This window comes from Pelodiscus sinensis, chromosome 5 (genome assembly GCF_052426305.1).
Source record: "Pelodiscus sinensis isolate ZL-2025 chromosome 5, ASM5242630v1, whole genome shotgun sequence".
Taxonomy (NCBI): Eukaryota; Metazoa; Chordata; order Testudines; family Trionychidae; genus Pelodiscus; species Pelodiscus sinensis.
The window spans coordinates 9,417,077-9,439,103 of NC_143056.1; the positions used below are offsets into that span (position 1 = coordinate 9,417,077).

Below are 22,027 nucleotides of genomic sequence, written 5' to 3' on the forward strand. Positions count from 1 at the left end.
GAAAGGGGAGCCCAATGTTTAGGAAGTATAAGTGTTTGAGAACAGATGCATTCAAGTGGCATCATGGCTCTGCATACGGCTGTTAGGCTCTGTGGACGTCTCCTAGCTCTTCTGATCCTGCCGTGGCAAGCGCACATAATTGCACAGAACTGGCTTTCTTAGAAGCTCCACCTTTCATTGAGTGAGTGGCGCTGAACACTCTGGTAGGTCTGTAGACAACTTTGTATTCTTTTAATGATGTAGCAGTGACTGATGAGTGGGCTGTGTTCATTTCTGTGCTGCTTCAGCACTTTTGTTCTGCACCTCCTTGATCATCTCATGATGTTTATCAAATATGGCAGTGAACACCGAATCGCCTGAATTTATTTAAAACCACGTAATCTTTATGTTCGACCGGCTTAACTATGTCATAGCAAGATGATGTGGTGGCTGGGGAGATGGCTTGAGCTGCCCGGAGTCTTGAAAAACACATCTCGTAGGGTCTGGCTAGCTCATTGCAACATGGGGCTACGTTCGCACTGGCGGGCTTGCTATCTGTAGTCATGGCTGCCATTTGTGTGGCTTCTTTAACTAGCTTCGCCCCAAATAATGTTGTTCTAGAAGCCTGTGGTAGCATCTTCACTTGGGTGATATTTCCTAACAGCCTTGGGTTGTGCCACATACTTCTGAAGTCCTGTATTCAATGAACTGAGTACTTGATGCTGGAAAACTAACAACCAAACCCTCATCACCCTCAGTGCACTTTTTGAGCAGCGTCGTAAGCACTGTTCTGTGACCACAATTCCTGAGCGCTTTCCTCTCCTGAACACAAGACTGTGCAGCATCCCTTACTAGGAATGTGCGTGGTTAACCGGTCACATGGTAAGCGTGATGCTAACGAGTAACTGGTTAACCGACAGCTCCCAGGGCTACCAGCCCTTTGGGATCCCGCTTAATTGGTTAACCAGTGAAATGTAACTTTTAACCAGTTAACTGATTAAATGGGATCCCTATTATATAGCATACCTTGATGTAGGGAGTGGTTTCCTGTGTCGTGTAGGGTTTTACTTCATAGAATCATAGAATACTAGGACCAGAAGGGACCTCGAGAGGTCACCGAGTCCAGTCCCTTGCCCCCGTGGCAGGACCAAATACTGTCTAGACCATCCCTGATAGACATTTTTCTAACCTACTCTTAAATGTCTCCAGAGATGGGGATTCCACAACCTCCCTGGGCAATTTATTCCAGTGTTTAACTACCCTGACAGGTAGGAACTTTTTCCTAATGTCCGACCTAAACCTCCCTTGCTGCAGTTTAAGCCCATTGCTTCTTGTTCTATCCCCAGAGGCCAAGATGAACAAGTTTTCTTCCTCCTTTTTATGACACCCTTTTAGATACCTGAAAATGGCTATCATGTCCCCCCTCAGTCTTCTCTTTTCTAAACTAAACAAACCCAATTCCTTCAGCCTTCCTTCATAGGTTATGTTCTCTAGACCTTTAATCATTCTTGTTGCTCTTCTCTGGACCCTCTCCAATTTCTCCACATCTTTCTTGAAATGCGGTACCCAGAATTGGACACAATACTCCAACTGAGGCCTTACCAGCGCAGAGTAGAGCGGAAGAATGACTTCTCATGTCTTGCTGACAAAACACTTGTTAATTTCACTTTTGTCTTTCATTCCTTCCGTGCTTTGTCCTGTGAACCTGTGCTGTTCTTGCAAGATCAGGGTCATATACAAAGCACCTCAGCCCTCCTTGATGTCCTGAAGGGTTTGATCTCTATGCCCTTTACCTCACCTTCCCCCTCCTTGTATTTCCGGGTCATCGAGCCTTATTTTTGTTGTTGGCACATCATTATTCTGGTGTTTCATAAGTCAAGAGGGTGTGGGGTTTTGGCTCTGACATATGATATCTCATCAACGGTACTTGGCCTACGCAATCCTGCCAGTTTCTGTGAATGGCTTTGTGCCATCCGGAGCCGTGTGAATGTTGAAACTAAATGAAGTGTAAGCAAAGATTTTGCACTTCGCTAGGATCCTCTCAGAGGAGGGAGACTGCACAGCATTTTTATTAGACTCTGCACTCAGGTAAGGCTGGAAAGTGAAAGAATTGGGTATCTTCTCGACTATTCCAACAAAAGTTATAGGGAGAACTTGCTGTAGGTGGATAGCCAAAGTGGAATTTGGACACATGCTCTCGTCTTGTGAAATTGCTTTGGGATCTTTTATGCTGGGATTTGATTTCCATCTGGTGGAAGATTGGACACCCCCACCGTATTAATCTTGACTATTTCCTTATCTATGAAATAGTTAACATAATTTCTTCAGAATGACTTGGCTGTCTTCCATCCAGCTAGCGTAATGACAGAACCTTGCTTAGCTTGAGAAAATGAGCCTGATTTGCACAATTCTGAATTTTCTTCATGCTAGCCCATTATACTTCTTCAGTAGGATCAGGCACTTCAGGAACATCCAGAAATTTTGAATGAAATTGGAATGGACCTGGGGTGTAATTTGTTTGACCAGGAACAGTATCACGTTTGTTTCTGCACCAGAAGGTTGAGGAACTTTTAAGTCGGGGTGGGGAACCCTTTGTTCTCTCAGGGGCCAGTGACCCACGGAAAAAATCCGGGACCACGTATGGCCCCTTGGGGGTGGAGGGCAGCCAATGACTTGTGGGGCTTTCCCTCGGTGGGGCCAGAGATGAGGGGTTCAGGGTGTAGGAGAGGGCTCTGTGCAGGGCAGGGGTTGGGGTGTAGGAGGGAGTGAGGGCCCTGTCTGAAGGTGTGGCTTGGGATGAGGGATTTGGGGGCCTGGAGCCGTCTCAGGACTGGGGGTTGAGGTGAAGGAGGAAGTTCGGGATGCAGGAGGGAGCTCAGGGCCTGGGAAGGAGTTAGGGTGCAGAAGGGGGTTCAGGGGCTTACCTTAGGTGGCTCCCAGTCGACAGCACAACGGGGCTAAGGCACACACCCTGTCTGCCTGCCCCACCCCGCCCCGCCCCCACTCCCAGAAACATCAGCCATGTTCTGTCCCTAGTCAGAAAGGCCAGGCGCCTTTCCGCGGTGCGTGCTGCTGCCACAATTCCCATTGGCTGCGGTCCCGAGCCAGTGCTGGGGGCAGCACACTGCGCTTCCTGATTGGCCCCCGCCCCCAAACCTAGAGTCCTCAGGGACATGGCCCCAGCCCCTGTGCGTGTGGGCCGGGAAGTGCTGAGGCTTGGGGATTCTGACCCACTGTAGGCCAGACGAAATGAAGCAGCCGGCGAGCTGCAGGGTCCCCTCCTCTGCTAGAGCTCAGGGACATTTCTGCCAGAGTGCTTGGCCTGCTCTGGCTGGTGAATCCTGTGTCGGTCAGTGTTGCTATGGTGTAAAGCAGAGGCTTTTAGAGATCATGTTCGTGCCAGAAAAGGCAGACCTCAAATAGCACGGCTAGGACCTCGCTGCCCAAAGGAAGAGAGGTGACTCTGCGTTTGCTCTCATCTGTCTCTGCTGAGTTAGGGTATCTGTTTTCGAACTGCTGCAGCAGTATAGAAAGCCGGTAATAGGATGCAAAGGTTTGCCGTGCCAGTTGAACTGCCAGCCAGCCATTGCTCTAAAGGAGAAATGTGTCTGTTCACACAGCGTGGAGCTTATCTTATTCCTTCCCAGGCCTTATCTGGAAGGGAGTGGGGGATTGCAAGTATTGGATGAGACTGCTGGTCAGTTCCCTGTAAGCTGAGTGCTTAGGCAGCCAGCCAGGAGAGATTGAGGTGCCACCTGGTGGATTAGCAGAGCGCCCGCAGCTGGCAATGTGTGTTTGGAGTGGTGGTGCATATGCGCACATGCAAAATTTATTCTGCACATGGATAGAAAAAAATGAGTGCACATTGGTGCTGGTTCCCTTTTCTGTTTTCTGCACAGCTTTGGTATTGCGTTCATTATTGAAAAAACAATTGAGGGTGAAAACTGGAAATAGCTTTTCCAAGAGTCGCAGTCTCTAGCAGTGATAGAGTGGTGGAGAACATTTCGGTGACTACCTCAGGAGCTGAGTCCTGGATGTCTGGATCTGAAACAGAAATCTCTCTACTGCTCCAGCTGAAGGAATGGGTCTATTACGTTGGAGACGTTAGCAATCTAAGGGCCCCCTTTATAGTTCTCTGAAAACGTCCACACAGTGTGCAGCGGCGGTCAAAAAGGCAAATAGGATGTTAGAAATTATTAAGAAAGGGATAGAAAATAAGACCTAGAACATCTTACTGCCCCTGTATAAAACTATGGTACTCGCACATCTTGAATACTGTGTACAGATGTGGTCTCCTCACCTCAGAAAAGATATTTTGGCCTTGGAAAGGGTTCAGAAAAGAGCAACTAAAATGATGAGGGGTTTGGAACGGGTCCCTGTGAAGAGAGGCTAAAGTGACTGGGACTTTCCAGTTTAGAAAAGAGGAAACTGAGGGGGGATACGATAGAGGTCTATAAAATCATGAATGGTATGGAGAGGGTGAATAAAGAAAAGTTATTTATTATTTCCCATAATAGAAGAACTAGAGGACACCAAATGAAATTCATGGGTAGCAAGTTTAAAACTAATAAAAGAAAGTTTTTCTTCACACAGCGCATAGTCAACCTGTGGAACTCCTTGCCAGAGGAGGCTGTGAAGGCTAGGACTATAACAGAGTTTAAAGAGAAGCTAGATAATTTCATAGAGATTAGGTCCATAAAAGGCTATTAGCCAGGGGATAGAAATGGTGTCCCTGGCCTCTGTTTGTCAGAGGATGGAGAAGGATGGCGGGAGACAATTCGCTTGATCATTGTCTTCGGTCCACTCCCTCTGGGGGCACCTGGTGCTGGCCACTGTTGGCAGACAGGCTGCTGGGCTAGATGGACCTTTGGTCTGACCCAGTAAGGCCGTTCTTATGTTTATATGGACCAGCCGCTAATGAGGGACTAAAACCCATTGTGTGGGATTATGCTTGCAGGCCATGCGGTTTATATTGGTGACAACTGGCTTACATTCGGTACAATAGCTCTCCATAGTGTAACAGTTAACACCTTTCTCTAACACATTTCTGATGACTAGTCTCTCAGGCCTGCTTTTCTCACCCCTCCCCTGACACACTCTTCCCCCTTCGCTGTAATCTCCACTTTCAGTCCCTTGCAAAAGGCCATGTGAAATTGTCCTTGACTCTTTTAATACACTTCTGGGTACAATTAGGTTTTCTTCTTCTTTTTGCAGTATTTTGAATGAACTATTTAAATCAGGGTGGGGAACTTTTTTTGGATCGGGGGCCACTGACCCACAGGAAAATCAGTCGGGGGCTGCACACAAGTGAGAAGCCAAAAAAAATCAAACCTCACTGATGTGGCCCCCAACTGAGAAGCAGAAAGACACTCCCCACATTCCCCTCACACAGCAGAGCCTAGGGGGGCCCGGCCTAGTAGATTTTCTGCGCTCCAGCCCTGCTGTTGGGCAGCAGGGGGGGCGAGAGAACCAGTGTGGGCTCCCCAAAGCTGTGGGGGGGGGGGGGGTGCTGAGCCTTGGGCCCAGATCCAGGCAAACTGGGGGCTGCATCTGGATCCCAGGCCTGAGGTTCCCCGCCCCTGATTTAAATTTACCCCGAAGTTTATGTTGTTCAGCTTGGCTTCACTCGCCATCAGTTAGGATGTGCTGGTTGGCTTGGTTTTTGGTGCGACTTTGTGCCACACAGATATGGTACAGGTGGCATTTGGAGATGATATCTGTGCATGCTATTTATGAATATTAACTTGTTCAGAAGCACTTAAGATACTTGTATTGGAGTTACACTAGCACAGTGCCCTGAAATAACATGCACATTGCTTATTTTAACCCATACATAAGGTGTTCGACATTTTTAAAATGTCGCAGTTTCCATTACATGAGCACCCACACAGTTCCTCTTGTCACCACGTGACAGTTACCAAGGGGTCTGAAATCCCAGTATGGATGAGCCCAAAAAGAGAAGCAAGGCCAAAGTCTGGGTTTCAAATCTGGATCTAAGTGCTCCCTGAAGTAAGATGAAGGCCTAAAACGAAAGCCCATGTAGCACAAGCCCGGTTTGAGGCCTGAGGCCTAGCTAACAATGGTCAAGAACAGGGTTCTCTCTAAGGTGCGCGTCTGTGCAGGCATGCAACAAAAATTTCAGCCCCACCCACCTCTTCAGCAGAGCTGCGCAGCCATGGCCCCAGCTGCTCCTGGGGGAACAGCTGGGCCGACCACGCAGCAGCTGGGTGCTGGAGCATGGGCTGTGGTACTAAAAATAGCACTACGGCCCCAGCTGTGATCCCATCCCTAGCAGCTGCCATGCAGCCATGGCCCAAGCTGCTCCCACAGGTGGGGCTAGAGGGTGGGTGGGTGGCTGCCCCATATTCTGGGACTGTTGCTGGGGCCACAGTGCAGCTGTTCCTGGGCCAGGGCAGTGGTGCTAAAAATAGCACCACGGCCTCTCTGGTGCAGCCATCACATAGCCCAGGTAGAGCGTGGGAGTCCTGGGCTGCAGCAGGTCTGCTGGGAAGAGTCTCTGGCAGCAGGAGGGTCATTGTGGCAGGGGTGATGCTCTGGCAGTTGGGGGCTGCTCTGGCGGCCCGGACCACATGGTGAGGGTGGGGCTGCCCCATGTGCCACAGCTGTAGCCGGGCCGTGGTGAGTCTGTGCACCATGCGCACACAACGTCAGTATTGATGCACAAGACAAAACTCACTCCACTCACGGATGGAAAATCTTAGCGGGAACACTGGTCAAGACCTTGCTAATATCAAAACTAAGCTGTGAGCAAGAGGCAGGCCCCTGCTTGCAGAACTTGGCTCGAACAGGGCTGAGAGTGCAAAACACTAGCTGGTAATAGGCCCAGATGTTATTGGTCCTAAGGTACCGACTGTAAAACAGTAATTGGTGCTGTTCAGGAGTTGAAAGCACATTCCAAAAGGATGGTACCACCAGCTTGTTAAAAAAGACCTTGGTACCCACTCCCCCCAGATACAGACCCTGGTAAGGGTTTAAAATGACAGCATGGTGGATAGAAATGATGTAATCAAACCACGAGGTGCAGGGTGATGGGCGGTATCTAAGTAGCATCAGAGGGTGGCAACCTGACACGTCAGGAGTAACGTGTGACTTGTTTGTACCTGTATATAGAGTGCTGTCTTGGGCAGGGGACAGTCGTCCAGCAGTAGGGTCTCCCACTGGTTGCGCTGAGTCCATTGTTATGGGGTAGGAGACAAATCGCTTGATCATTGTCTTCGGTCCACCCTCTCTGGGGCCACTGTCGGCAGACAGGATACTGGGCTAGATGGACCTTTGGTCTGACCCAGTATGGCCGTTCTTATGTTCTTATCTGGGGTACACATGTGTAGTGATGTGGTAGAGTCTACTGACAACTATGACTGTACTTCACTTCACAATAAACCTGGCCGGGTGCCTTTGATGCTGATGTGATCTGTAATCTTTGGGGGCCCCCGCGGGTCTACTGGGTCGACTAATTGTGCAAGTCAACACGGCAAACATCGAGCACACACGCTGGCATCCTTCTGGTTATCTTCACCGATGGAGCCAGAGGCCTGCCAGACACCACGGCAGTAAATCCTGACCTCCTACATCAGTGACCCTACTACACTTACCTTTGCAATTAGGTCTTTATCGCACACAGGTTACATTGGGACTATGCCGCTTTACCAAGCTAACTGTAACTCCGTAACCCAGAAGATAGCATAGTAGGAAGTTTTCATGCTTGTTGTGAGAGTTCAAAGCACCCTAAACTCTTGTTTTGCATCCCATGGATTGTCAGAAAGTCTCTAATTCTAACCTCCTTGGCCCCGGCCATCTCTAGCATTCTAACATGGCTTTTTTTCCCTTCAGTTTGTCAAGAAACTTCGATAATATTCCAGGAATATATAGCATTGCTTTTTCCCTGTGAAGACTGCAGGATAATAGTGTAAATTTCTGATTTTATTTTTATTTTTAAGGCTTCTGCTTGGACATGTATGGACAGTCGACTGACCTGCTTTTCCACCTCCAAAGGGTGTGCAAAATAGCTGCCACTCTTAATTTCCACCATCGCCTTGCATCTGAATGCAAACCAGCTTGCCTTCTCTTTGCAGGAAAGTTCCTCTTACTTAGTTTTCCAGTGAGTCATGGCTAGATTCCCTTCCCTCCAGGAGTGCCCTGTAAGAAAGGCTGTGGGTGGACCGGCTGAGCTATAATCAGCATGGACAAAGTATTGATTAGCAGAGCCACGCGTGAACCTATGAAGAGAGTCACTGATTGATCGGCAAGGCTTGCTTTTTGGCAGGCAAGCACCTGCTCACCGGTTGCAGGAGGCTCTCTGGCAGCAGAATTTTCTGTCTCAGCAAACACTTGGCAGTAGCAAATTCCTCCTCCTGCGAGGAAATTCTGCTTGTCTACGCAACCGTGATTTCATTGAAAGAAAGGGGCAGCAGTCAGGCTGCTGTGCAGAGCAGTTGATAGGGATAGACCAACCTGCTCCAACAAATGGTAAATCTTCTGGGTCACGGAGTTACAGTTAGCTTGGTAAAGCGGCATTCCTTCACTGTAGCGTCACTGCACATTGTCCTCTAGAGAGGAAGCAAACAATGCGCTGGTGAACAAGCTGCTGGCAGCTCACATTTTAATGCATGAGTTTTTCCAGGTCTCGTGCTGGTTCACTTTTTCCTTTTAGGTTTCAGTTTTGAAAGTGGCGGTTGTTACAGTCCCAATGCTAACGTTGTGCTGTAGCTTCTGCCGCAAGGACAGAACTCTGGTGCAGGCTGGTAAGATCCCTCGCAGCTTTGTTTTGGTGGATTTGCTAGCCTTATCTGTCTGCAGTGCTAATAGAAGTTCCTCGAAGTTCTAAGGCAGCGTCTGGACTTTTTGAAATCCAGCGTGCCCCTCCACTTGGAAAGCTAGCAATCGTTTTCTGGCAGCCTTAACGATTTGATTGCCTCCACGTTTTAACTTCAGCCTGGAAAACCACACCCCTCTGCAGTGCCATTAGGCAGAAAGTATCAGAGGGGTAGCCCTGTTAGTCTGGATCTGCAAAAGTGACAAGGAGTCCTGTAGCACCTTATAGACTAACAGATGTATTGGAGCATAAGCTTTTGTGGGCAAAGACCCACTTTGTCAGATGCATGTAGTGGAAATTTCCAGAGGCAGGTATAAATATGCAATATCCTGATAGAATTTACCTCGTTTTCTCTAGTCTGATTCTTGCCTGAATAGTTATACCTGCCTCTGGAAATTTCCACTACATGCATCTGACGAAGTGGGTCTTTGCCCACGAAAGCTTATACTCCAATACATCTGTTAGTCTATAAGGTGCTTCAGGAATCCTTGTCGATTAGGCAGAAAGCGTCCTGGAGTGTGTGTATTGTTTGCCACCGTCTTTGGAAGGTGGAAAGCATGCGACATGTTGTTGCAGCCATGAGTAGACTCAAACTTCGTGATTAGCCTTGCAAACATGCGGGCGGTGAGGAGATGTCTTAGCCGTGCCCAGACATCAGGATCATAACGCCATTGTGTTGGGTCCTGCGCCTCATGTAGGAAAAGTCCTTGTGTTCTAACAGTATCGTTTGTTTATTTGTTTTGTTCCCCCAGTGTCTAGGCGGCAGAGAGTCAGTGAAACGCTGTGTGGGGCAAGGAAAGCGGATGAGGGAGCCCTGTGTGTGAACAAAGATGGATTGGCTGTGACAGTGTGCCTTAGATGGGGAGAGCATTATGATGAAAACTTCCTGCCGAGCTGGCCTCCACAGGGAAGCACTGAATTCCACATCTTCTGCATTCCATCAAGTCAAACGGTACAAACAGACCCGGTTAACACATGTCGGCCTGCTCCTTCATTCCCTGCTTTGTGTGCCAGTCAAACTCTTCTAAAGCCCTTGTTTTGGAGGGCCTTTGCCTTTAAGCAAAATATTCACAGTACTTCTGTGGAGTGCAAATTGTTCCTTAATATTTGTTGTTAGATAATGACAGCTACCCAGTCATTATTGCTGCTTCGGTACCCTCGGAGAAGTCTTTGGAATTTCTTTTTTTTTTGGTAGCAACAGCTGTAATTTCATGGGGATACAGCATCAGAATAAAAATATAATTGGAGACTGGGTTGCTGGAGTAGGCTTTGAAATATGTAGGGAGCTTGAAAAAGAAACCTCAGTGATCAGTAGGGTGGTCCATTTGCCTAGAAAGTGAATAATTAGATTAGTACAAACTTAAATTTTGCTTGAAGTGGACACGTGTTTTTCTGACTAAATTCAATTGTGTCCTCCTTTTTCAAATATTGTTGCTTACAAGGCAGTTCTGAGCCTCTGCGTGGCTACTTTTCCAAGTGCTTTTGTGACTGAGAACAACTTTTGTATCGCTGCATTTGAGACATGCAAATTACAAACTACAACGCTGGATTCAAGCTAATAATATCAACTTCTTTCTCCTTTTTAAAGCTGTTGAAATCTTGTAATCTTCCTGACTCGGTGGGGAAGTAGCCAGCCTTCAGCCTCTCAGACCTGTGTGCATGTGAAATATAAATTCTGAGTAATAACTTTCTTCTCTGGGTGGAGGGAGCGGATACTCCCTCAATCTGTTGTTGACCCACAGCCAAATCTTGCACTCTAACTTGGGCAAAACTCCCACTGACTCCTGTGGGACTAAGTTGTCTCTGTGTGATCGGTAGGAATGTGTTATAGCCAGCTCTGCTTGCTCCCACCCCATGTCCATCTCTGTACACTGGAGGAAGGGGAGTGGGTGGTATAAAACCAGACTTACTGACGTTATGCCATCCAGAGATTGGCCTATGCAAGGAGGGTTCTTTGGAATGCCCTGTAGAGCAGCTTTTAGGCTGCTTTGCTCTGCCTGACCAGTGCAGAGGGAACAGAATCTGGGCCAAATGATTTTGGGGGCGTCCAAAGATGTGACAAATGGGTTGATTAGAGCCACAGTGTACTTTACTAATAACTAGCTCTGACCCTGCAGTCTGCATCTCCAAGTGGTTTACAAAAGTGCTCAGGGCCATTACTCCCATTTTGCAGATGGGGAAGCTGAGGCACAGGAAGACAAAGTGCCATGTCCAAGGTCATGTTTGGCCGTTGGTCCCAGTAATTTGTTTGACTTTGGCCTTTTATAGTCTCCAACAGCTTGGCCATGGGAATTGCACACGAGAGCTAGTCAAAGACATTTTTTTCCCCTTATGGAAAATTTCAGTGTTTGAGCAGAAATGTGAATATTGAAATGTTTGGCATGGAGCTACTATGGGGCCTTATGGGAGTTGCAGTTTGGGTGCCTCGTGGTCTTGTTCTTCTCCAGAGACCAGATGAAATCGCCTATCATGTACTATGGCCGTCTCTCTTGAATCATAAGTGTTCCTGGTCATGGTGCATTATGGGGGATGTAGCTGGATTGGGGAGCCTGGCCCGCTTCCATTCATCTGAAGACGTGAGTTGTGCCCACGGAAGCTCACGATACCATCTTCATTTTTTGTTAGTCTCTAAGGTGCTGTAAGACTATTTGTTGTTTTTAAAAGTTTTTCCAGTTACAGACTAACTTGGCTACCCCTCTGAAACCACAAAAAATGTGCATGACAAGCTGAGCGGTCCTGAACAAGGGAGTTTGTCAGACCAGGGGAGGTCAGCCTGGTTGCCTCTAAGGTGTGCGCCTGCACGGGCGCTCACCAAGAATTTGCCACCTGTGCATCTTTTCTTAGAAGAGCCATGCAAAGCCATGGCCGGTGACTGCCCTGCTCCAGGAGCTGCTGGGCAGCCACTATGTGGCCCTGGCCCTTCCCTGGGGTTGGAGCGGCCGCCAGGGTGGGCCGCATGGAGGCTGCTGGAGCTGGAGCCTATGCGCAGTACTAAAAATTGCATCATGGCCCTGGCTCCAGTCCTGACACACAGGGCAGTCTCCCGCCATGTGGCCGCCTCCGCGTGTTGGGGCTGGAGCTGAGGTCACAGTATTATTTTTAGTACCGTGGTCCGAGCCCTGGTCCCAGCTGCTCCTAGGGTGGGACCACATGGCGGGCAACCGCCCCACATGTTGGGACTGGAGCTGGGGCTGCCCGAAGTGCTAAAAATAGCATTGCAGGCAGCCCAAGTTCTAGTCCAGGCATACGGTCCTGCCTCTGGAGCACCTAGGATCAGGGCTGCGTGGCGACTTCTGGGGCTGGAACCATGGTACTAAAAATAGCACTACTGCCCCGGCTCCAGCCCCCACAAATGGGACAGCTGCCTGCCACGTCGGAGGCAGAAGGAAAGGGGCAGAGGCAGAACTAAGGTGAAGGTGGGGTGAGGAGACAAAGGGGCTTGTGCTGAGGAGAGAGGAAGGGGGCCAGAGCATGAGAAGAAAAGGGAAGGCACCAAGGGGCAGGGCAGAGGAGAGACAAATGCCAGGGGTCCAAGAGGAGAGAATGAGGGAAAGGGCAGGAAGGGGGAGGGAAGGTGTCCGTGAGGGTGGGAGAGGGGAGGGGACAGGGTGATGCTGGGAGAGAAAAGGGGAGGGAAAATGGGGCAAGAGGGAGGAAGAGTGGGTGCCAGGAGAAGAGGGGTTGAAAGGAGGGGTGGGCATGAGGAAGGCAGGGGATGGAGCAAGTCATGTATGAGGGCACAAAGGGGTGTGAGGAGAACTGGGGCAGAGGGAGGTGAAGGGTTGGGCACCAGGAAGAAAGAGGGCAAGGGGGGCAGTTATTGGGAGGGAAGGGGGAGGCACCAGGAGGGTGCAAGGGATTGTGGGGGGTGAAGCTGAAGGGCAGACACAGGGAGGGGAGAGACAGGCACCAGAGGGCAGAGGAGAGAGGCAGGGCAGGTGGGAAGAGGAAGACGTTAGGCTAGGGGATGGGGAGGGGGGCTAGAGGAGGGGTGGGCACAGTGGGGAAGAGAAAGGCGGGTGGCTGTGCCCAGGAAAGCTCATGGTACCATGTAAAAGTTTTGTTAGTCTATACAGCGCCACCAGACCAGTTTTTGTTTTACCTTAGAGATGTGTAAAGTGCCCCTTTATCTCAGCGGCTTCAAGACAGAATGGTCATTTAAATAACAATGTAGCTAATTATCCTACTGCTGATCCTTTTCCGGAGGCTTCCAGGTAACGTTCTTGCCCACAGTGCCAAGTGGCCCAATTGTCCGTTAACCAGGTGCCAAAGGTTCCAGCTCCCGCCCAGATAAGGTGCATGTCGTTGTCTGGACGAAACAATCCGAAACACCTTGAAAACGTATAGCAGAGCAAAACCAATTGACTTTTAGAATAAATAGCACAAGGGTAAGACCCGGATCACATGACTCACTCTTGTATTTCTCTCCATATGTAGAAAAACCTTTTCCTGTGGGAGGACGGTCTTCCTGTCACTCTGCGTCCACAGGAACAAGCCCCACCCACTGCCAGCCTGGATGCTGCCGCCCGGGCCTGGCTGGCCCTGACCTCCCCTTCCCTGCAGCCAGGGGAGAGCCCTACCTGCCACGGCTGGCTTGGCAACGGCCCGCCTCTGGTGGCTGGAGGGGGGCTGAGAGACCATGGCCTGCGCCGTCCGGCAGCCAGAGGGTGGCCCAGAGGCCGGGGCTGTGGTGGGGAAGGGGTGGTGGCCGAGAGGCCGGGGCTAGCTGCAGCCAGGGAGGCTGGGCGAGTGGCAGGGGCTACTGTGGCCCCGGTTCTCCCATTCCCAGCGGCCTCAGGGAAAGTCGGGCCTGCCTATCCCCAGAGACGGGGGTTGGCGAGTGTAGCGAGCAGGGAGAACCGCCTCCTAGTAACTCATTAAAAACCCCCTCAGTTTAAAAAATGTCCCTGCAGCTGCCACAGTAGCGCTTGTGCAGCGCTGGAATGCTGTGACACATCGCAAGTTGGGGTGTGCAGCTCTGTTCATATTGTGAGCGAGTTCTGATCAGCAGAATCTTGTTTCTCTTCTAGATTCTAGCAGGAGAATATGTGCTGGTACTCTGGAGTGGGGAGAATAGCTGGTTCATCTAAAAACCGGCTCTGTCTTTGCTACCTTCACATTGCAGTGGATGAGAACTATTTTTTTTTTTTTGCTCCCAAGAAACTTTGGTGCTGTAAAGTCTGTTGGTAGAATTTGTTTGAAATGCAACTTGCTGTCTCCCCAGTGACTGAAAACTTTGACACTCCGATGGCACCACCGGGCTGTGGGAATGAGTACTCTCTAAAGTTATTAGGAGTTTCAGTAATTGTAAAGGAGACCTGGTGTAATTGAACTTTGCATTCACATGTGCCAGTTATTCTTGCAACAATGCTTAACTATATTATAACTTCCTCATGTGTGATACAATGTGTTCAGCCTTCAGTGGTGTTCTCCACCAAGCCTAACAGTAACCGAAATACCGGAGGTAATGACAGAACTTAAAAACGCAGAATGCATAATAGATAATTCTGTGATTTTACTCTTTCTCTTGCCATAAAGCAGAAATAGCCTTGAATAGCTGAACCAGCTCTACTGGCAAGGCATGTTGGAGTAATTAGTTTAGTCCTATTTATTAATACTGTGCCTTACTTTCAGCAGCAGTCTCCCTAATGAAGGATGGTTTAGTGATTGCCCAGCTTAGTGCATGTCAGAAAATAAGTGAGAAAGGAGCGAGGAGGCTTTGTTCAATCTTACAAAGTTCCTGGAACAATAGAAATTTCATCTGAGAATTTTACTTTCTACTTCCAAGTGACTGGACTCCAAAAGGCAAAACTGTCTGTAACTGCACATGTCTCTCTCTCTCCCCATGGGACCCGTGGTGCCCCAGAAATTGCTTGATTTCTGGAGTGAAAGGCAGCACTTCCGGGATCCAGCATGAAGAGGCGCGAGCGCCACCTACTGTATCACAGGCTCCATTTTCTGCACGCAACAGCCTGGATGTGTCTTGGTCGTCTCTCTTCCAAGACGGTTAGTGGCCTCACCCTGACTCGCTTCTGAGTGTGGCCTGAGAGGACGCAGCTGATCGGAAAGTTGGCCAAGGGGGAGATTGGCCTTGGCACTGCTTTAGTCCAGAGGTCTGGTGGTATAAGGCCGACCGATTGTGCTTTTAGATCTTAATGTCGGGTACTTCTGGAACCAAGCTGGGAGGAGAACAAAGCAGCATGGTCCCAATGAGAAAGAAGTGGTCTAGGCCCAATAAAGGAGTCTAGATGAACACCTTGAATTGTGCCCAGTAGGCCCGGGGCAGCCACATTCTACACACACTGGAGCTTCCGAGTGGCCGTGGGGTAGTGAAGCCCAGTGCACTAATCCAGCCTGCTGGTGACAAGCACATATGTAACTGTGGCACTGTCTGGGCTCCAGGTCTGGGCTCCAGGCTGGGAGCAAGGGGATGGATTGGAAAGAGGTTTGGCCATTTCTGCTACTTGACGGACTCCTAGCAGCGCAGGATCCAAAGGGACCTCTAGATTGTGCATCTTCCGGGAGGGTGGACTAGCCCCCCCATCCTGTCAGTACGCGATGTGCCTGCACAGTACACAGCCTAGCTCTCCGATCTGGTGGGCACCACACACCCTTCCCTCTGCTGCCACGACGGTCAAGGTGGTGAGCAAACCTGGAAAGGAAAGGCAAGGCTGCTTTCTCGCCTTGGCAGTGATTCAGTCGGGGGTAGTTGTCCCCAAACACTAGCGCACTTCCCGCTGGCGATGGGAGTGAAGGAGTTGTAGCTTCTAGCAGACCCTCGCGGCTGAACGTGACGCTTGTTGCTCAGCCTCTCCTCAGCAGCAGGGGGTCACTACCCTTGACTGAGCTGAAGGATCAACTCAGGATGACCCTGGGGTACCTGAGGGGCATCATACAGCGCCTCTGTTGTGATGTGAGAGAGGGAAGGAGCCCAGCTAGCCTGTTGGTCCCGGGTTGGATTCAATAGGCTGATGGTTAGAAAAACCTCTTGTATGTTGTTTGGGCGTGTTTGGTCGGTAATTCACACCACAACCACCCTGGAGTTCCATGATGCCTTTAAGAGACTTTGCACAGCAGAAAGGCAAAGGTAGAGATGCTGGTTTTGGAGTGTCTGGCTCTCACGTGCTGCAAGTGATCGCAATGAATTTGATGACAATTCATTCCTTATTAAATGGGAAGAAATTGTCCTGGTTTGAAAACAGGCTTTACAATGTAAAAATTTAAAGCTATTACCATGGAAACATACCCTACCGCTGTTCCTGTCATGGGCTTGTGTGACTGCCCAAGGAGACCAGAGACTGAAGGCAATTGGTCCTGCGTCTCCCCCATGGCAGCATGGGAGCTCCTCCCAGGTTTTCCTGCAGTGCATTGTATAAATGCCCACATTGAGAGGAGGGCCAGAGTGTAAGCCAAGAGTGCAATCCAGATGCTGTTGCTGTAATAGAAATGCCACTTCCATTCCGGTTTACCTCTAATTTATAGCGGCTATAGTCTCGTTCAGCTTCATAGTGGCTCCGTTCACAACACTCCAAAATACAGAAGCAAAGAAGGTGACTCCTAATTGGATATCTAGGGTTTTTTTTCCCCTGCAGTGTGCTCAGTTTTACCCTGCACCGAACTTTGCTGTCTCCCTAAGCAAGTGCATTTCATTGCTTGTACTACGGAAGCGAGTTGACTATATCAGGCAATAGCAGATCACATGGCAGGTAGGGTAGGGATCAACGACTCGATGTCAGGATGGCAGTCGGTTTCAAGAGGAGTGCCCCAAGGTTCGGTTCTAGGGCTGGTTTTGTTCAATATCTTTATTAATGACCTGGATGAGGGGATGGATTGCACCCTCAGCAAGTTTGCGGATGACACTAAGCTGGGGGGAGAGGTAGATACACTTGAGGGCAGAGATAGGGTCCAGAGTGACTTAGACAAATTGGAAGATTGTGCCACAAGAAATCTGATGAGGTTCAACAAGGACAAGTGCAGAGTCCTGCACTTGGGATGGAAGAATCCCAAGCATTGTTATAGGCTGGGAACTAACCAGCTAAGTAGTAGTTCTGCAGAAAAGGACCTGGGGGTTACAGTGGATGAGAAGCTGGATATGAGTCAACAGGGCGCCCTTGTAGCCAAGAAGGCTAATGGCATATTAGGTTGCTTTAGGAGGAGCATTGCCCGCAGATCCAGAGATGTCGTTATTCCCCTTTATTCAGCTCTTGTGAGGCCACTTCTGGAGTATTGTGTCCAGTTCTGGGCCCCCCACTACAAAAAGGATGTGGACGCATTGGAGAGGGTCTAGCGGCAGAGGGCAACCAAAATGATTAGGGGGCTGGAGCACATGACCTATAAGGAGAGGCTGAGGGAGTTGGGTCTGTTTAGTCTGCAGAAGCGAAGAGTGAGGGGGGATTTAATGGCAGCCTTCAACTTCCTGAAGGGAGGTTCCAAAGAGGATGGAGAGAGGCTGTTCTCAGTGGTGACGGATGGTAGAACAAGGAGCAATGGTCTCAAGTTGTGGGGGGAGAGGTCCAGGTTGGATATTAGGAAAAACTATTTCACTAGGAGGGTGGTGAAGCACTGGAATGGGTTACCTAGGGAAGTAGTGGAGTCTCCATCCCTAGAGGTCAAGTCTCGGCTTGACAAAGCCCTGGCCGGGTTGATTTAGTTGGGATTGGTCCTGCCTAGAGCAGGGGGCTGGACTTGATGACCTTCTGAGGTCTCTTCCAGCTCTACAGTTCTATGATTCTAGGTGCGATCTTTGTAATCGCTGCCCTGCCCGCTTTCATCATTTTTATAAAACCCCTTTTCAATAGATAATCACTAACTGGTATCAAGAGGGGCAGAGGGGCTTACGGCTTGGTTAAAACAGGAGTGGATCAAGGGTCTGAACTAAGTGAAAGCTGTAAGAACACTGGGTGGAACCTAAAATGCTTGGGTGGGGAGGGGAGATGTTTATATCCAGAATCTTGTTTCCATGACATTTTAGAGAAATTCTAATGGGAACCCTTCCGCTGTTCATGATGCTTATCGGCACAGCAAGAGGGTGCTGGCAGGATTCTCACAGGGTGAACTGCAGTGACATCGCAGGTCGGGGACCATACAATTGTTGCTACCCCTGCAGCCATTCTGGTGCCTTTCCTGGCCCTGGCCCATATGCTGGGCCTTATTCTCATGACCCTGACATTTAGGGGGATGTGAGCCCCGTGCAGTGCGTACAATAATCATTCCTTTGCTATTGTTTTCTAGGGCTTCTGGCATGCACTTAAAGCCATACCTCAAGTTACAGAAGAAAGAGCCATCTCCTGACACAAGTCAAGATTCCCCGAGAAGCTTGCATAGGAATCCGCAAAGGTCAGCGCAGGCGGGAAAGTCTCCAGAAAACTGCACCAAACTGAGCGTTTTACCGACGTCCCCGGTTGGGACTCCATCTCGACAGCCTTTGGGAATTATTTACCCTAATACTATGTGCAATATGAGTGGGAAAGCTCTCGCGGAAGGCCCCAGCGTCGAGAAGAAGCAACATGCCCCTTCTGCCACAATCCACCAGGGGGACGAGGGGGAAGGGCCGTTGGATATCTGGGCTGTCGTGAAACCCGGGAACACCAAGGAAAAGATTGCCTTCTTCGCAGCCCAGCAGTGCAACAACCGGATGGGCTCAATAAAACTTAAAAGCACCTGGGATATAGATGGAAGAGTTGCCAAGCGCAGGAAGAAATCTATGGATCTTATAAAAGCAAAGATTCAGTTGGAAAGGATGAGAGAGGCCAACAGGAGGTTCGCCCACCCTGAGCCTTTTGCGTGCGGCATTGAGCACTGTTCTGTCCATTATGTTCATGACAGTGTTGAAGGGGTATTCCCAGGGCGCTCCTTATCTGTAATCGAGATGGTCGCGTTCCTGGAACACAGAGCCAGCGGTTTGCTGGCCGACTGCACCAAAAGCTGCACAAACGCTTCCACAACAAGACTGAGCGGGCAAGGAAAAGGCGCCCCTCCCGCCTCGGAGCCCCTCTCTGCTGCCGGGGCCTGCGAGGCGCACGTGGAAAAGGGGAGCTGTGAGAGCAGGGAGCAGCAGACCGAGCCTGTGCGGGTGCTGGACATGGTCGCAAAGCTCGAGTCGGAGTGCCTGCGGCGCCAGAGCGAGCGCGACGCAGGGAGCCTGTCCCGGAACAACAGCTTCCGGCGGAACATCGGGCGGATGTTACTGGCCAATGGCACGCAGGCCGAGAGCGACGCGGGGAAGGCTTCTTCCAAAGTCCTTGGCCGGGAGGTAAGTTTGGAAGATCCTGCTACCGTGGATGAGGACGGAGAGAGAACAAAAGGGGGCCCTTCGGCTGCGGCTGAATTATGGGGAGGTGCTGGCTCTGCTCGGCAGTCCTTGGCGGCGGCAGCTGTGGATAGCCACAGGGTCAACGTCGGTGTCAAGCTTGGTCAAGAAACCTCGGCGCGACCCAGCAGCAGAGGTGATTCTGAAATGATCGGGGCACCTCTGGGGTGTGTCTCTTCTACACGGCCTGTTGGTGGGCCGTCTGCCGCCGCGCAGAGCCAGGTTGCGAGCGTTGGTTGCTCGGCTAGCGAGACAGGGCCTAGTCCTCATCTGAGTTCACATCCGGCGAGGAGAGAGTCTTTATGCATCAGTATATCGGTCACCAAGACAGAGAAAGGGTGTAGGAAAGAGCAGCTTTCCAATTTAAGCGTGGGGGAAGATTCGCTTCCAGGGAGGCTGTTCTTTCCGCGGCCTGGTCACCACGCCAAGCGGGAGCACATAGGGGTAGGGATCAGTACTAAAGAAAAGCCAAGAGTAGTGGGCCAAAGGGAGGATGCCGCCGAGGTTGTCAATGCGTGTGAAAGAAACAGTGTTTCCGTAGAGCCGTTTGCCCTGCCGGTGTCGCCCACGGAAAGCGCTTTGCAGGTACTTGACGCTGCCTGCTTGAAGAGGCAGGTGTCTCATGACTTTCTGGAGACCCGATTTAAAATTCAGCAGCTTTTGGAGCCTCAGCAGTACATGGCCTTCCTGCCCCACCACATCATGGTGAAGATCTTCAGATTGCTCCCCACGCGGAGCCTGGTCGCTCTTAAATGTACTTGTTGTTACTTCAAATTTATCATTGAGTACTACAACATCCGGCCAGCTGATTCCCGCTGGGTCCGGGATCCGCGCTACAAAGAAGACCCTTGCAAGCAGTGCAAGAAGAAGTACGTGAAAGGGGACGTGTCACTGTGCCGGTGGCACCCCAAGCCCTACTGTCAAGCTTTACCATACGGCCCAGGGTATTGGATGTGCTGTCACAAGTCTCAGAAAGGCATCCCTGGATGCAAACTAGGTCTTCATGACAATCATTGGGTCCCTGCTTGCCACAGCTTTAACCGCACTCTTCACAAGAAAACCAGAGGCGGCGTGGACGCGGAAGAGGAATATTAGCGCACATACACTTTGCTGTGAGATGATACTCTTGGGGGGGGGAGGAGATTTTCATGCTCTGTGCTGTTTACAGTGTACATAATTGTGTTTTCACAGGGCTATGAAACTGCACATACTTAAACACAAGAGCCTTTACCTTTTAGATTACAGGTAGCTTTTAGCCCATCGTTGTAAATAACACTATTAAAAACGAATTGTACATATAGAGTCTACAGCTGGCTGAACAACTTAATCACTACAATGCAGCTATGATAGTGTTGCGGCTTCAGTCATGTGTGTTTTTAAGTGTCTTGTTTCAAAATCTGTATATCCTGTATAATATATGAATGTTTCTGAGAAGAAACTCTAAATAGGTAAAGGTTAACTGTTTAAAGGAACTTCAAATGATTTAACTGGACAACCTTAAAATTAGACTAGAGCAGATTGTTATAGCAGTGTAGCAGTGAACAAAAGAGAAATATTATTGTATAGGCAGAGTATAAAAAGGTTCTTGTCTACCTTACCCATGTTGTCTGGTTTTTTTTTTTTTTTTTTTTTACTTTAATAAAATGCGCATTCTCGATTTGCCTTATCTGACTTACTCGTCTTGTAAAATTTGCCCTGGAATCAAGTGATGTAAAAGTTAGTTTGTACAGTGCTGGAGGGAGTTCAGAGGGGGAGAAAAAAGTGTGTGTGGTTTGAAATTAAAACTGAATTTCAAATGTTGTGCTAATGAATGAATTCCTCATCCCACCCGTCAGAAGAAACCTTGGCTTGTGCGCCTTTCCTGTGATATTTCACTGCACCCTAAATGGGAATGAAGGTGGAGGCAACTGTTGAATTCTGAAAGGTACTTTTAGGCCATGCCCACAGCAAACTTAACTTGGGTGGAACTATGCTAACATGGGGCTGGATAGTTCTATGACATTAGATTCAGGTCCCCCTTGACCATGGTTTGGTTCCTGCCAGAAGCCAGGCTAACACTATTGTGCACAGGGTGTTGGGTTGATCACACTTATAGACTCATAGACTTTAAGGTCAGAAGGGACCATTATGATCATCTAGTCTGACCCCCTGCACAGTGCAGGCCGCAGAATCTCACCCACCCCCTCCTGGAATAATCCTCTCACCTGTATCTCAGATATTGAAGCCTTCAAATAGTTTGAAGACCCCAAGATGAAGAGAATCCTCCAGCTGTGACCTGTATCACATGCTACAGAGGAAGGCGAAAAACCTCCAGGGCCTCTGCCAATCTACCCTGGAGGAAAATTCCTTCCCGACCCCAAACATGGCGATCACTTGTTACAGTGAATGCTGTTGTGTCCAGTGGCAAGGGAGCTGACTTAACTGGACTCCATGACTGCTCCTCGCAGGTCTTGTGAGTCCGAAGATTAACGTGCATGGACCCTACTCTTGTTTGAACAGCCCTGATTGCTCACCCTTGTACTTCAGAAAGTGTGACCTACGAACATTTTAATCTATGTCGTTCACTGCCTTTGAAGGGGGATTTTAGCCAAAAGGTGCACTAGACCCTGGGTGGATTATAATGATCTAACTATAAGGCCGAGACAATAGTTTCCATAAGAATCCTGTGTTTTTGTCGCTATCTTTCAAAACAGATTCCCCGTTCCATGTGTTGTCGCCGTGCCCAGGGCACTGACAAAGAGTTGCAGCTGGAGCATCCACCCTGTGAGAGAACATGTGATAGGAGCTGTTTTCCAGAGAGGCAGCCTGAGAAAGTTGTGCCAAGCAGAGTGCAGGCTTGGGAGGTTAATGAACATTTAAAATGTTACCTGGTTAAACACGACTCAGGTGGCTGGGCAGAGCCACTG

The 22,027-nt window shown here is 49.6% G+C and overlaps 1 protein-coding gene across 23 annotated transcripts in view; it reads left to right on the forward strand.

Annotated features, from left to right (window-relative positions):
- FBXO34 (F-box protein 34) overlaps positions 1-20,718 on the forward strand; it is a 77,770-nt gene extending 57,052 nt beyond the window's left edge. For 19 of the 23 annotated variants that reach the window (XM_075926261.2, XM_075926263.2, XM_075926264.2 and 16 more), the window contains 2 exons: positions 9,565-9,764; positions 18,044-20,718. In XM_075926261.2, the coding sequence (XP_075782376.2) occupies positions 9,685-9,764; positions 18,044-20,216 (2,253 nt within the window). In that variant the 5' untranslated portion in view covers positions 9,565-9,684 and the 3' untranslated portion in view covers positions 20,217-20,718. The remainder of the gene's footprint in view (positions 1-9,564; positions 9,765-18,043) is intronic. The other 4 variants (XM_075926266.2, XM_075926265.2, XM_006120111.4 and 1 more) reach the window with 1 other exon arrangement.
- Positions 20,719-22,027: the final 1,309 nt, after the last annotated feature.